Genomic DNA, 16,965 nt, shown 5'->3' on the forward strand with positions numbered 1-16,965 from the left:
GTTTTTATCTCTCTAATGCTCATTAACGTCTGCTCTACAGCGTTTTCTGACAAGCTGCACACACTCAAATACCCCCTATATGCACACACACACACACACACACACCAACACACACACTGCGACCATAATAGCCGACCGCCAGCAGATCTGAAGCCACAGTAACACATCCTGACACTGATCCCAGACAGGAGATGCTCAAGTCTCTCAGAGGTCACACACACTCTCGCGCGTTCCCACACAGAGGCTAAATGCACAGACTTGCACACCAAAAAATGTTTATATGCACGTACACATTGCTGGGCATATACACAAGTAACACACACAAAATACACACATACACTCTCATAATGTATATATTTATACACACTTACCCTCAGTGAGTCAGTGGGTGGGAGGGGCAGGTGGAGGAAAGGGTCTACTAATTGCACTTGAGCGCACGCAGGCCGAGGGTGGCTGTTTCAAGGTGCCTCTTAGTGTGCTCTTTTATTATAGCCTGTCCATCACACACACACACACACATACACACACACACACACCCTAGTCCTCCTCTTGTATAATCTTACTTCCTGCTGTGTGGGCTGCATCTTTTTTAAGGCAGTCTCAGGAGGAATTTTTGCACGGTTGTTGGGATTTTAGTAACAAATGAAGTTTGTGAAGGGTGTTTATGGCACCAAGAGGCGTTTGGGGAGTCTGCATGTGGCTTTATTCATGATATTCATGTCTTATTGGGTTTAAACAAACCTTTTCTGTGCTGGGGTATAAGACAAACGCTTAAGTATCCCGTTATCTTTTAATGCACTTTAGCATTTTTAAGAAACACTATATTGATTTTTTAATTAAAAGTTGGAGAGATTTTCTTTTTTCTAATGGAAGCAAGTCATTTCCAAAAACTGCAGAAAATAGCTGCAATGGTGTTGAATGTTTGAGCTTCTGTGATAATTACAAATGGAGATCCAACTTTAACAACTATCAGGCTAATACCAAGCGGCAACCTCCGGTCTCAAAATATGAAGCCCATGCGGAAGCATTATAAACTGCAATTCATTGAGAACTTCCTTGAGGCTGGATGCAGAAACACCGGAAACCACATACACACCAATTCCAAAAAAAGACTATTTTTGCAGCATTAATAAACATGTTTACAGCCTGGTTAAAAAAACGGCTTCGGTCTATGCATAGACTGTATAAAATATGGACGTAGTATCCGTGATGTCACCCATCTGTTTCTGAAGCGCTGTTTTGAGGCCAATCGTCGGCGGGAGCCATATTGCTGCTATTGAGCGATTGCGACATAAAGAGGCGGGCTTTGAGCCTCATAGCCAACAGCTACAGTGTTCCTGCCTGTCAATCAAGTCAGCTGTGCCGATCGAGAAATGAGCTATCCAGACTACACTCGTCTTTTGTACCAGGCTGTAAACATGTTAATTTCTGCTGTAAATATCGGCTTTTTTGAATTGGTGTGTATGTGGTCTCTGGTACTTTCAGAGCCAGCTTCAAGTGGATCCTCCATGAACTGCAGTTTTTAGCACTTCCGCATTGGACTCATATTTTAGACTGGAGGTTGCAGCTTGGGTCTACGTCACTAATGTCTCTATCGGCACACTGTACGGGGGTTGAATTTTTTCTGACACGACGGTTCAGAAGATATTAAGATTATGAGTTTTTGCCCAGATAAGGACATGACTGACTTGATTGACAGGCGGGAACACACAGCTGTTGGCTAGGAGGCTCAAACCCCGCCTCTTTACCTCACACTCTTTTGGTTGAGTTCAGCATTTCCAATATGGCTCCCGCCGACGATCGGCTTAAAAACAGCACTCAGGAACAGATGGGTGACATCATGGATACTACGTCCATTATTTATACAGTCTATGCCTAATGCTCTAAAATGAACCTTCTCTGTCTTTTTTAAAATTTGGTCACATGGTCATATAAGTTAATATTCCAGTGCTCATCCATGTTGACCCATGCTGTCCATGTTGCATCTTTCAGGCATGATTCAGGTGGGGAAGTGGAACCCCGTCCCGCTGTCGTATGTGACAGACGCACCGGATGCTACGGTGGCTGACATGCTGCAGGACGTCTACCATGTGGTCACGCTTAAGATCCAGCTGCACAGGTAAGAAGCACACACACACACGCACACACAAATGTCATGTATCCCTTGTGCATACTCATGCGTACCAATCCGATATGTCTTTAGCTTTATTCTCACCTACCTAGCTCTCACAGAAAACGCAAAGTAAAACCTCAAACCAACACATAAGTGCTGGAAAACTTCTATACCTACAGAACTAGAGTTCACCCAGTAGACTGTACTTCAACACTTACACACACAGCACGTATTGTATGCCCAGAGGCAGGTGCCAATCTGAAGATGCCCCTTGCATTTTGATACTGAGAATACCATTACTCACAAACACACACACACACACACACAAACTTACATGCACATATAACAGACTGACCTTAGAGGAACGAGGAAAAAGCCAACCAAATACAGATAACTTCCTTCTGTTATTGGTTTATTTGTCAATTTCAGTTAACCAATCAGTGATGCCCACAGTTTAGCTAACACACTGTAGGTTTAATCCTTGTAGCAGCTCTTTATTTAATTGCTAGGGGATTCTTGCTGATGCAGATATAATACTAATATTTTTGCACACTGATATTAGAGATTGATCAAATGTAATATGATAATAAGTAACCGATTTAAACTCTCCTTTAAAAAAGGGGACGAGGTGGGCAACTGGAGACTGCTCACAGCTAAAAATGACTCTGCAGCAGATGAATGCAAGGTTGTTCACCTGAAATAGTTCCATAAATAAACCTGGCTGCACCGGCTATTTTAAGTGCAATATATTTCCTCTGGATCTACATCACATATAATAAAACAAACCCATCTAGTACTGAGTGCTGCTAGCCGTCTTGTGCCATCACTCACCATATTGTATGCTAAATGCTACTCTGTAGGTGTGAGGCTTCGTTGTATTTATACATACGAACATTTATAGACATGGACGCCAACAGGCTCATATGTGCTCATAGACACACACACACACTCACACACACTCACACACACACAGTCGAGTGGAGCTGGTGTGGAGGCTTGTGACAGCTGCTGTTCCTACTCTTCCTCTCTCTTTCTCTCTCTCTCTCTCTCTCTCTCTCTCTCTCTCTCTCCTTCTGTGCCCCCCCACCACCATCACCACCGCCACCCACCTTCACCAGCCATACAGAAGGTTGTGTTTATTTCCGGCATGCTAGCCCCTGAATGCACAGATAGCTGTCTTTCTCCACTACCCCCTTCCCGTCTCTCTCTCTCCCCTCCTTCCATCCTCTTGTTCACTTCCGTCTCCCCAGAGGCTCTCTGGCTGCTGGAGCAGTTTAAGGTGTTCTGGAAAATCCATTGTTTGCGTGTGAGTGTGTTTTCTTACAAGCAGATGTTAGCCTCGACCATTGCACGCATCCTTTTTCTACTCCTCTCTCCTGTTATCTCCTTGCTCGTAACATTTCCAACACAGAGACTGACAGATTTATGGACACACACACACACACACACACACACACACACACACACACACACACACACACACACACACACACACACACACACACACACACACACACACACACACACATTGTCTCATGCTCTTATACACCCATCACCATTTGCTCAATCTCTCATTTCTCTCACTTGTCAAGTGTCACAGCAGGTTTAAGGAAAAGTAATTCAGTGATTTGTAAAATACTAACCTCACAAACATATGTTTCACACACATGAAGTGTTCATCCAGAGCCAACTGGGTGCTCTACTTACTCCTCACTCCCACCCTCCACGTAGATGTGTTTCTCATTTTTAGAACCCAGAAATGTTCCTCAGGTAGAGCTGAATCCCCGCGGCACACGACTCTAGCACCAGCTAACGCCAAAGACAGTTTATTTGATATATAAATCTGTTTGGATTTGCTGCACATTGTTGTCAGTATTGTTATTGTTTTGTATTTGTTTTTCCTCTTTTTCTCTCTCCATCCCTTCATGCCCCCCCCCCCACCTCCCCCTCGCCCCCCCCCCCTTCACCCTGACTACTGCAGAAATCTAGCCAGTAACACCTTAAATTGTTTCGCCGAGCACAACGAGCCAGGAAGGTAGAAGTAACACGAAATAATAGTCGCCACATGCAGCTGATGTATAATTCATGCATCAATCCAGCAGATGTGTTGTATAAAGTAATTAACTAATCAGAACAATCAGGAGAGAGAGAGAGAGAGAGAGGGAGAATATGAAAGAGAGAGAGAGAGAGGGAGGGAGGCGGAGAGAGAGGGAGAGAGAGAGAGAGAGAGAGACAGAGCAATCTCCAGATGCATCTGCTTGATGCGCCAAATGAAATCTGTCTGTCTTGGAGGGGCGCTTGCAGCAGGGAAAAAAGAACACGAGCCCGTGTGTGTTCAGCTCTCTTTCTCTCTGGTTGCTCGCTCTGTCTCCACCACTCTGTCTATCTGATTGTTCCAGTGATTCGGCCAATTCATCAATACATATTTTAAACAGGCTTGGACTAATGCTACAATCTGTGATGTGGGCAAAGTAATTTGTTCCCAGTTTTTTAAGAGAACGCCCGAGCAGTGCTAAAACAATAAGCGATGGACAAATTACGTTTCCAAAATCTGTTTATCTTTTCCTCATATGTGGAGATTCTGCTGCTTTTCATTGAATTTCACCTTTTATTAAATATCTTCTGGGTCTGGCCTGTTGGTCAGAAAACAAGCAGTTACTAGACACAAGTGTAGTCATGTGTTGTCTGTGATAATGTGAAGATCAAGCTGTTTATCAATCATACAGCTGATAATGCAAGTAGTCTTGATTGGAGCCTGACTGATAGGACATTTTTGATGCCAATACTGATTTTACATGGAGAGTTCACCCATTCCAAATAATATCAGAACAACAAAATGGACAATATTTACAATGTCAACCATTTCTGCTGCACATGCTGCAGACAGTGTTGAGAGTATTTCAATGATGGTACGATGAAACCGTTCCTAAACCATCTCATGCACTGTTTTGTGCATTATATACTCTAATACAGGGGTCCCCAAACTTTTCAGCCCTTGATCCCCAAAATAAAGGCGCCAAAGACTTGCGACCCCCACTCTCCCTCAAAGTGATTAAATGTTGCTTCATACTTAATTTAGCTGGTCTGCAGAAAAGTACCTTAATTCTCATGTGGCTATGTTTCCTGTGCTACCTGCTGCTACTGATGCTTCTGTAGATTAACTGTTAAATAACCCAAACTTTAGGAGTCATTTGGTAACAAAATAAATATTGTATTTGCAAATTTAACGACTATTTTTGTAGATATTTTTACAATAATTGGTAAAATATGTAATTTTAGATTACTTAAAAAAACAATAACATTCTGGATGACATCTCAGGACTCCTCCATTATATCCCACGACCTCCCAGGAGGTCCCAACCCACACTTTGGGAACCCCTGCTCCAATATAACTAATAATATTCACCCTATCCCTGATTGGTCGATTTCTGCCTGATAATAATGGCTGACAGATCCATTACTCTGACTCTTTTTTGTACAAAAGTCCAAACATGGTTCGTCATTTAACATTTTCAATCAATTAAAGGATCAGGTTATTATGTTAAGGGTCCAAATAAAGGATGAGGGATACAGACGTGTCACAGTCAGGTGTAGAGGATGCTGCAGGAGAACTTCCCTGTGTCTCCTCAGTAGCCGTTTGGGTGAAATGTATTACCAGATAGAAAGATTGGTGTTATTACTCCTTTGCTCCATATATCAGCGAACTGTCCGACCCTTACACCAAGATTAAATAATGCTGATATTGTGTTACTGAATTTGTAGCTTGTGTATTTTATCATTTCATTGAAGATACCATCAGGGCTGCTGGCTTTCCTTTCTACTTCTGCCTCTTCTCCATCTGAATTGTTTCTCATGCTCTCCTCCTCTCTCCTTCTACATCCCTATCTCCCCCCCCCCTCTCTCCCTCCTTTCTATCCCTATCTTATCTTTCCTTTTTGTCCCCCCCCCCTCTCCACCCCCATACCTCCCATATGTCTCCTCTCTTTTCTCTCTCCACAGTTGTCCTAAGCTGGAGGACCTGCCGCCCGAGCAATGGAGCCACTCTACAGTAAGAAACGCCCTCAAGGAGTTACTCAAAGACATGAATCAGAGCTCTCTGGCTAAAGAATGTCCCTTATCACAGGTGCTGAAGCCCAGTCTCCTTATTCCAAAAACTTAAATTAAAGAAATTAAAACGATTAGCGCCCAACCCCTTTTCCCCTCTTGCTACCAAACAAATACCCATCACCCTCGCTTTTATCCTGTACTTATCAAATGCCCTGAGTTTGAACAAGTGGGAAAGAGAATCCGCATAGAAAATCCAAATCAATAGCTATTGTCATTTGTTTGCTGCATGAATTTTTGGTTTCTTTTTCAGCCCCCAACACACACACACACACACACACACACATGCTCACGCACACACTGCGTGCAATAGCAGCCAAAAAGCAGAGGTGTTGTTGAACGTATGGTTATTGTTAGATAAACATTGGCCGAAACCCAGAAAGATCTGGATTGTTTTTGTTCTTTTTTCTCATTCAGTTAATTCTCAACATTTCATAGCATCAGGACCGGGGAGCCAAACATGTTAGGTGTTACATTCTGTGTTTTTTTCCTTTGTCGGCTGGGAGGTTTGGAAACGAAAGCGCCAGTGCAGATATTGTATTAACAGGCGGTGTAGTCAGTATATCATGGAGGCAGCTCTAGAGTGAATGGAATGAAACGGCAGTATATCTCTCACAGGGGCCAATAATGTGTGAGTGTGAGGAAATACGTGTGTGTGTGTATTCGCATGAGTACATTTCTGAAATGTATATCAACGCACATGAATATATGTGAAAGCTTTATTTGTGTTTTGCATGCGTTGTGTGTGTTTAAATCCAAAAGTGTGCGTAGGTTCCTTCAGTGTGAAGCCAGCACTCCTCCTAGGCCACCGTATGGTCACCTGGAGACCCTCATTTGCGTTCTGCTGTGTGTTCGTGTGTGTGCGAGCTGCTACTCTCACAGTGTGTGTTTGTGTGTTTAGCCGGGCATGAGCAGTGCGCTGATGATGTAAAGAGTCCCTGGGTGGCGTTCAGGCGGAGCCCAGCCCGGTCTGGTAATCACCCTGTTTACGGTCCATATGTGAAGACGGCTCAGAGGAGAGCACACACGAGCTCAGAGGATCTAGCACACACACTCGCACGCAGACACACACTCTTACTCAGACACAGATTTGCTATTTTCACATACACACACTAGTCTCAAATTAAACTGAAGATTGTTTTAGCTTTCCAGTGAGAACGAAAGCAGGTTCTGAAAATATCTTGAACCGAAGCTGTGTCTTTCTTTCGTGAACACATTTCATTATCAGTGCCAATCCTAAATCAATCAATCATGTAGGAAGTCTTGTAGATTCTTGGTTTCTTTAATCAGTGCAAAATATTTTCCTCCAATGCAGTGAGTGTTAGAAAAATGCGTCTCTTCTCACTGCCTTGTTATTAGTTAGGTAGTGTATGGGTAATCATAAAGACTGTATAATTTTAAACCAATTCTAAGCATTGATTTTGAAAAGGTTATTTTACATTTACAAGTTTGGACACACCTTCTCATTCAATGGTTTGTATTTATTTCAATTATTTGAAACACTAGATTAATACCAAAGACATCAAAACTATAAAAGAACACATATGGAATTATTTAATTCACAGACAAGTGTTAAACAAACCAGAACATGTTTTATATTTTAGATTCTGTAAAGTAGCCCCCTTTGGCCTTCATGACAGCTTTGCACACTCTTGGTATTCTCTCAGTCTGCTTCATGAAGTGGTCTCCTGGAATGGTTTCTAATTAACAGTAGCCTTGTCAAGAGTTCATTTGTAGAATGACTTGCCTTCTTAATGTGTTTGAGACCATCAGTTGTGTTGTTCAGAGGTAGGGTTAGTACACAATAGAAAGCCCTATTTGACTACTGTTGTAATCCAGATTATGGCAAAACCATTGTTTGGATGTCTTCAGTATTAATCTACAATGTTGAAAATAATACAAATAAATAAAATCCATTAAATGAGAAGGTGTGTCCAAACGTCTGTCTGGTAGTGTAGACATTATTATGTTTACTAATTTAATTGCTGTCTATTTTTTTAAGGCAGCAACCTCCAAAATCCTGTAGCTCAGAGACAGACTGGCTGCTTCAAGGTGTTTTCACTGCATAGCCTTGGACTTGTTTCACAAAATGATTCTTTATATTTTCAGGCAATTTTTAAATTCGCTCTTAAGTTAGTCAGACGTGACATAGACAAACCATTTAAAAATCTTACACTTCATGCTAACTCAAGCCTAAAACCGATCTAATCCCACAAACATCTGAAGACCCTCTTGTAAAGTTGTTTTATGTGGAACTTGCAGATATCACTTTATATCCTGTATCACTGAATCATCGGCGAGCTAGCTAGCGGTAGGATTTTTCCTCCCGATGCACAATATTCTGGACTTCATGTTTTCCATGTTTTCCATTGGTTTTCATTGGGCCCTGTTGCTGCGAGAGCCCTGGTACTTTGACCACTATTAGTTGCATCATTGCAGAGCAATTACAGGCAGGTCTTCATTTCTTACTCTATAAAAAGCCTCAAGTTTCCCAGAATTCCTTCCACTGTAGTCTTGCTTCTAAAAACTCATGAACCAAAGTGCTTCATGGATCATTTAGACGGCTCACAGCTATTTGTCTTTATCAAAGCCCATCCATGGAAAGTCTATCTTTGTGAAGCCGGCCCCTGATTATCTACTCCTTCTTCAAACATGGCTGCCATGATGGTGTTTGACATCTGTTACTCCGCGGGGTTTAATGTGGCCTGCTACACCCGTCGAGAGACAGTTTGTTCCTCAAAGACCCAATTGGTGTAGCAGACTGGTTGTGACGTTTGAGGGCTGTTCCCACGTTGCCTCGATACGCGGACTCCCTGCCCTGTGAATGGTGATGTCACTGCTTGTGTGGTATGATAAGAAGGTGAAACGCCAAGAAGCATATTGCCAACCCCTCTCGGCTTTCTGAGTTGACCAAAAAAAGTGGAGCGAGTGGGAGGGGAAGGGGCGTTGCAGGAGTCAGAAGGAGATTGGCACCTTTTCAGGATTAGTGTTTTCTCGAATTTCTGCTGCGTAATCCCGGACCGCAAAGAGAGGTTAACAGATGAGAGAATCGCAGTGAGGGAGTGAAAGAGAATTAGCTCACCTCGGAACAGAGCTCTGAAGAGAGACAGGGAGGAGGGGTCAGTGGAGCGGGGAGGGGAGGGCGGCAGGGGGTTATTTTGTGAAACGCAGCTTTTGTACGGGACCTTGTCAAACATTTAGTTTCATTCTTTTGTAGCAGGGAGTCATGCTTTGTGTGTTTGGCCTACAAATGGCACGAGGAAACTCAAAGAGGGAAAATGAATTCACTCATGCCCATTGTCACTCTGCCGGGGGAGCTGATTCAGAGCTGCGCGTATGTGGAGCTAGCTTCAACACTCACAGCTTGGAGATGCACGGGCAAAATAAAACTTCCCCTGGTTCTGTCACCATCAGGCGATCAGGTTTATTAATTTTTTTTCCTGAGGTTGCTACCAAGCTTACCAACCCCCTTGCCATTATTCACAGAAACTATGGCAACAAACGAGCCCCCCTATCACCCCAGTCTCTCTCATTGCCACCACCTCTTCTTACCCGCCCCCCGCTCCCTCTCACTGGGCGGCCCCTGATGCACCAGCTGCTGTGTTGCGTAGCAGCAAATAGTCATCAAAATGCCATCTTTGCAGGTCTTCACCACCTCTGCTGCCATAGGCCCAACGTGGCTGCCAGTTTGTGTGTCTGCGTGTGTGTTTTATATGTTCTTGTGTGCGTGTGTGTGTGTTAGATGAAAGGGAGGGGTAGGGGGTCACCCAGTTTAGGTGGGTATCTGCCATAATTGAGCTGTGTTAGATGTTGGCGAGAGACTAGGCACAGTGTCGCAAATGGGATGCGCCTTTCCCCCAGCTGATTCAAGACATCAGGCTAAGTTGGAATGTGTGTGTGCAGATTTAATTGTGCATGTGTGTGTGTGTGTGTGTGTGTGTGTGTGTGTGTGTGTGTGTAAATCTGCGTGTGTGCGTTTGTGTATCTGCACCATGTGTGTTTGTCTGCAGGGGTTGCAGTTTGTGTGTGTTTTCATTGCCAGTGTGTGCACCACACTCTAATGCTGGCAGCTGGGCGCCTACACTACCTGCCTGCTGCACTGTTACTCTCCTACACACACACACACACACTCACAAATATGAACACACTCTCTCTCTCTCTCTCTCTCTCTCTCTCTCTCTCTCTCTCTCTCTCTCTCTCTCTCTCTCTCTCTTCTCTCAGTCTCTTCCTGTCTCCCGTGATGGGGAGTGGAGTAGATGTTGGGGACCGATAGTAGCCCAGTGCCACTTCCTGGTCTTGCTGATAAGCTCTCTGTGCTGCAGATGGCTATCACTTAAAGGGTCCACACACACATGCTTCTGCACACACACACACACAGACACACACACACACACCAAAACACACACACTCAGCCATGCTACCTGTTGACAAGCCCTAGCACAGCCCTCCTGCTGGCTCCGCAGTGGCAGCAGAGGCTCTGGTTATCTGCTTGATTTCACTTAGTGCGTATGCGTGTGTGCGTGACAGAGCAGTGGGAGAGAGTGAGACGAAGAATAGGTGTGTGTGTGTGTGTGTGTGAGTGTGTGTGTGTTGTTTTCTTCACACATACACGTGGGGCCCCCTGTGAGAGGTAGAGTGATGTATTGAGGGAGAGGGCTGATTAATGAGGAGCGTTTATTAGAACATCTGTGTCAAAGATGGCGGAGAAAGAGGGAGTGAGAGATAGAGGGAAGGATAGAGAGAGAGAGAGAATGCACTGTCTTCTGCAGGCCTCTTGTTTGTTGCCTGGAGCCGCCTTAGCCCAGATATACTGTAAATAAAAGATGGCAGGCTGGAAGAGAGGAGTTCATTATCCCACAGACTTACAGGAGAATTGTTCTCACTTCATATTTATGGTTTTCAGACGGATCTTTGGTTTTGGTGTTTGAGTGTTTGGGTGTTTGGGTATTTGGGTGTTTGCTCCAGGAGCCAGGTGAAACTTGAGTTTGTGATTTACAGCTGTACAAGTTTTTTCCCTAATCCACTTTCCCAATGACTGAAGGACAAATCTTTTCATTTTGACTCAGTCTGTTTTCTAAATCTTGTGGAGCAAACAGGACATTATCATTTTACAACCATAGAGGATTGAACAGCAGTTACTGTTTCTGAAAGGCAAAACCACATAAATCTAAAAGAATGAGCTGCTTCATGCATAAATGTATGACCCATTAGAAAGGAAATTCTGACTTCCTAACCCTAACCTGAACTCTATTAGGGTTTTCATTAAATGAAGGCTTTTCACTATATCTATAAAAGCCTGCTTTGTTAAACTCTGCAAGTCCCAATGCAGACATCTTCACCCCCCCTTGCTGTTTTTCATCATGACACGGTGCTCCACACTGCGGTTGGTGCAGTTTTACACCAATCTGAAGCCTCCAACGTGACTCTTGACTCACTTGCTGATATTTGACTCAAGTTTTTTTGAAGACTTGGCTTCTAGCTCGGTCAATGTCTTTGAGAACTTCAGAAATGTTTTGTCCTGTAACTAAGACATCTTGGTGTCCATATATTTAAAAAAGCACTTCCTGCCTTGCCGCCAGTCTTAAGAGCAAACTTGTCTCCATTTTGCTCCTTTGTGTCCTGCCTTGAACTCAGGTTTTTTGGTGAGTACTGTCTAAACACGTGTCTCACTTTGAATTGGTGCCATTGGAAAAGTTGCCTAAAGCTTTAATAGATCTGCACGGTCCAGGCCTTGGCTCAATATGTTATATTTTGAGGCCATAAAGTTTTGTCATGACACCCCCTTTTCCTAAGGGCCAGTTGTCTACTACACTGTGAACCTGATTTACACCGATGTTGAAGTACCTCTGAATGATTTCTGATGGAAACTGAGAGTAAAAAGTTTTCATTTCTACCTGATATCAGGCAGCTGCACTAACATTTGTAATAGCTTCCAGCTTTTGAACTGCGACAGCAACGAAGAAGCTTGAGCTGTGCAAGCGGCAACCATTGGCGCTGAAGACACTTTGTCTGTTGCATTGGGGCAACTAAAGTCAGTATATTTCATGCTACGAACTGTGGCATTAATGAGCTTTTGCTAGTGCCACAGCCAGCCTACAGCTGACACTGACCCTCACTTTGAACTTGGACAATGACAATGACAGGAGAGTAAAAATGAGCTAAGGGAGTGAGGAAACATAAAGTATGAACATCAAGAAACTTGAGGTTTTGAAGTTGATTCAGTTGCTTTGCAGTATGCTTACATGTGTGCCTTAAAAATATGCACTGAAGCAACCAAATGTAGGAACTTGGTGCTCAAAAATAAAAGCTGTCACTCGTTTTCACTACAGCAAAGCTGCAGCCAAAGAACCAGAATCATCCTGAACCAGTTCATTGTGCTCACCCCACCATACTGCTCTGCCAGAAGGTTCCCCCTACCATCCTCCGAGCGCATATATTATAAAAAATGATAAAGATGGCATACCTGTAATTTGAAAACAGATGGTTTGGTTCTTTTGAATATTTATAACAATCAAAAACAATTTCTCCTGCACCAGCCTCCCTATTCGCCCCGAGGCCGGCAAGGTGTTAAAACATTCATTTTAATGAAACTAGAAGGAGAAAAATATCGCCTTTTTGTTTTTCTGCGGCGACGGAGGGAGGTTGAAGTGAATGCAGAGAGGGTAGAGAGTCGACTGTAAAAAGGGGGGAAGACGGAGAACGACACGCTCGGTGCGGCCCTCGATCTGCTTGAAGTTGTTGTCTTTAACAGATTGTATAAATAAAGAGACGGAAAATAAAAGAGGTTTATCTGTTTACATCGCACAACTCCCCAGATGCTGATATTCAATAAGGCGCTGTCTTCTTTCTTTTTGAAGGTAAATATCCTCCCCGCCGCCTGCGTTTTATGTCAACAGACTTAGCACCAAGTTGACTTTGTAATTTACCCACTCTGAAATCAAAAAAAGGTTCAGACAAACTCAGAGGCATTTGATAAAAAGGAACAGACAAAGCCTTGTTTGATTTAATTTGTTCACCTTTTAGAAGAGAAGATCCAAAAATATCTGCATGTCTGATACTTTTCACTTGCCATTTTTAGTGCTGGGTTTTACCTTGTCCCTATCTTTTATTTGTTTTGACAAGCTACAGTGTTACTGCATGTTTCACAAGCTTTAATATTATGTCTGTATATTTTCCACAATGAGAAGCTAAAGTCTCTCTCTCGTCCTCTCTCCCTCTCAATCAATCTCTCTCTTTCAGAGTATGATTTCCTCCATTGTGAACAGCACTTACTATGCAAATGTGTCGGCGGCGAAGTGTCAGGAATTTGGGCGCTGGTATAAACATTTCAAGAAGACAAAAGATATGATGGGTAAGCAAAACGGAGGGGCGCAAAGTATGGCGCTCACACTTTTGTCTCTGTCCACACACACATGCACACACTCGCACACACACACACCAGTCGCCATCACAATATGTTCTCTAGCCAACCGTCTCTTTGTCTTCCTGCCGCTGCATGAGGCAGAAATACATTTTTATCTTGTTATCTAATAACTCAGGATTACTCCACTCTGTTCTGCAGAAACACAGCGTTATCTTTGATTTATCTATTATTGCTTAAACTAAAACTAATGCCAGAGCCAAACAGAGGGCTCTGATTGTTTTTATTTTTGTTTGTGAGGTTTAGTTTCCCACGGAACAAAAGGCAGCGATGACTTCAACCAGCCACCGCCTAGTCTGAAATTCAATTAGATTTTCTTATCAACCCTCTAACAACGCATGCTTTATATTATCTCTAAAAAATCCCCTTTTGACCCACCAGGAAATGAGGTTATATGATACTAGTAGCACCCCAGCTGGAGCAAGAATTCCTCTATATTTTTATGTCTTTTGATTAAGCAGAACTCCACTCTGTTGCAGGGCTCATAAGGCAGTGTAATGTTGAGATATTAGCTTTAACAATCTGTTGAACAATCTTTTCTCTTTGCCAGTGCGCCGCTGCTCGCAGTGATGACAGATGAGATATTATATCAAAATGTTTTCACAGCCTCCATGCAAATAGTGTGTTGTGATCATATCTTATCTGATGTTTTTTTCTTCTTCTGTTTAAGTGTTAAAGTGTCTGCTAACATACGCTGGGAACATTACTTACTCCAGACCTGCTGTACTTGTGTATTATCCTGCATACTCCTACACATTCTCTGTCATAATTGTTTTCGATCTGGCTTTATTTTCCTCTGAAATGGGGCTGCTGCAGCTGCCAGTGCGGCCTCAGTGATGCTGGTGCTTTAAATGTCATATTTCTGCTTAGCTGCAGTGGGAGAGGAGGAATGTAGAAAGCTTTAACCCTGTGTTTCTTTCTTCACAACTGTCTGTGTGTGTTTGTCTGTGTGTGTGTCTGTGTGTGTGCATGTGCGTGTCCTGTCATCCAACTGTGCAGGCATGCGCCAACCCTCCCAGCTGGAGGGCTACCTGGGGACATGTGTCCTCCGTGAGAGCCCGCGTGCCAATGCACTAGGTACGTTTCAACATGGGCACACACACAATCACACACACATGCACACAAACACACCTTTGATTTCTTTTCACTCTGAGGAATATTACATTGATGAATGAACTGTTTTGAGACTAGCCATCACCTCAAGCACGGCACTGTGTCATTTCTGAGGTGATGCACAAAGAAATGAATAAGATTAGTACCATTTTGCTCATGGAACATTTAGTTGATATGATACGAGACACTTTATTGTCTCAGAGGCGCTGGTGGCCTAGCGGTCTAAGCGTCTTACATACAGAGGCTACAGTCCTCGTCGCAGGGGTCGCCGGTTCGATTCCCGCCCGGTCGACCATTTCCTGCATGTCTTCCCCTGCTCCTTACTCCCCACATTTCCTGTCTCTCTTCAGCTGTCCTATCTAATAAAGGCGAAAAGGCCAAAAACATAACTTAAAAAAAAAAAAAAAAGGGTGGACTCAGATGTACATTTAGCTGACTGCACATTAATATTACTAAAAATAACAATACACAAGAATAAACAATCCTCAAAGTCACGCTACTAAAACAAACACAGACTCCTCTCTAGTCTGTACTTTGTTTTCTCTGTAATAAAATGCAGTTGCAATAATTACAATCATTACAAATACTTAAATAGGTGTGTACCTGCCTGTTACAACCCATGCAAGATCGGTGTTTTGCTGTTGTTGTGGAACATTTAGACATTGTAGCAAGGAAAAGTTGACGTAGTGTACCTTTAACCATGACCTCCCTGCACTTATCTAGATTGTTATTCTACCTTAAACTGAACATTGATGAAAAACACAAACTTTAACTGAAAACTCTGCTGTGTGAACAGAGACTGGTGGCTTCGGGGCAAGACTACATAAACACACACACTCTTAATCTGAGTTTTGGGGAGCTGTGATGTTTAACCTTAATATTAAATGCTTGTCTTGCCTGAATTGAATCTCTCTCAAAATGTAATCTTAATCCAGAATCCAAAAGCACTTTAAAGTCCAGCATGATGTTCTTTTATTACCATCTCAACCGACTGTTAAGATGTCAGCATGGTGCCAACCTTAATGTAATTTCAGTTAGAGAACACTACCAGTCAAAAGCTTGGACAAACCGTCTCATTCAATGGTTTTTATTTATTTCAGTTATTTTCAAAACTGTAGATTAATACTGAAGACATCAAAACTATGAAAGAACATATATGGAATTATTTAATGAACAAAAAAGTGTTAAACAAAGCAGAATATGTTTCATATTTTAGATTCTGTAAAGTAGCCCCCTTTTTCCTTCATGCACACTCTTGGTATTCTCTCAGTCTGCTTCATGAAGTGGTCTCCTGGAATGGTTTCTAATTAACATGAGCCTTGTCAAAAGTTCATTTGTGGAGTTACTCTCCTTCTTAATGTGTTTGAGACCATCAGGTGTGTTGTTCAGAGGTAGGGTTAGTACACAATGGATAGCCCTATTTGACGACTGTTGTAATCCAGATTATGGCAAAACCAGATTATTTCCTAGTTTTAATGTCTTCAGTATTAATCTACAATGTTGGAAATAATTAGAATAAATAAAAACCATTGAATGAGAAGGTGTGTCCAAACTTTGACTGTTAGTGTCCATTAAAATACTTGTTTGCTTTAAAAACTGTCAGCAGCCAATCTGTTCACTCTGATGGGTTTATCATTTCTCTCTGGGGACAGCAAACCCTGATAAGACCAAAACCGCTAATGTATATCCATAGCAGCGGTGATAACATCTAATGTTCTGCTGACACGCAAACTCTAGCTTAGATATGTCAAGTAAAGCAAACCTCAGATACATAAACCCTGGCCTCACATGGGCCTCAGGTGCCCACCACACACCCGCAGAAACCCCCCCCCCCCAGCCTCAATATTCATGACGGTCTGCTGTCTGCTTCTTGGACACAAAAGTTTCAAGGCTGGAAGAAAGAGTGGCACGGTCATCCCTTTGTGCTTTGGCAGTGGTGTCAAGTGTGACTCTGCATTTACTTTGTCACACTGCATTTGAGCCTCAAGTCAAGGGGAATAAGTACCTGGTCACAGGTACTGGCAAGCTACCTCAGTCACCGCTCTGCCAGCTGAAGTGGTGTTAGCAGCCGCCGGCGAATGTGGCGTCTCCTCTTTTTGACGTGGCTGCGTTAGAGCAGGGAAGCCAACACAGGAGAGAGAGTTGGGTCACTTTGTATGTCTCTCTCTCGCTCTCTCACTCACAGTCACACACACACACACACATACACACTCCC

General features: G+C 43.0%; 1 protein-coding gene across 8 annotated transcripts in view; it reads left to right on the top strand.

Moving 5' to 3' along the window:
* Window positions 1-16,965, top strand: part of LOC117823564 (DNA-binding protein SATB1) — an 84,897-nt gene that overhangs the window by 35,187 nt on the left and 32,745 nt on the right. For 4 of the 8 annotated variants that reach the window (XM_034698793.1, XM_034698791.1, XM_034698794.1 and 1 more), the window contains 4 exons: window positions 1,993-2,119; window positions 6,113-6,236; window positions 13,457-13,568; window positions 14,637-14,714. In XM_034698793.1, coding sequence (XP_034554684.1) covers window positions 1,993-2,119; window positions 6,113-6,236; window positions 13,457-13,568; window positions 14,637-14,714 — 441 coding nt within the window. The remainder of the gene's footprint in view (window positions 1-1,992; window positions 2,120-6,112; window positions 6,237-13,456; window positions 13,569-14,636; window positions 14,715-16,965) is intronic. The other 4 variants (XM_034698796.1, XM_034698792.1, XM_034698795.1 and 1 more) reach the window with 1 other exon arrangement.

This window comes from Notolabrus celidotus, chromosome 12 (assembly GCF_009762535.1).
Source record: "Notolabrus celidotus isolate fNotCel1 chromosome 12, fNotCel1.pri, whole genome shotgun sequence".
Lineage (NCBI taxonomy): Eukaryota > Metazoa > Chordata > Actinopteri > Labriformes > Labridae > Notolabrus > Notolabrus celidotus.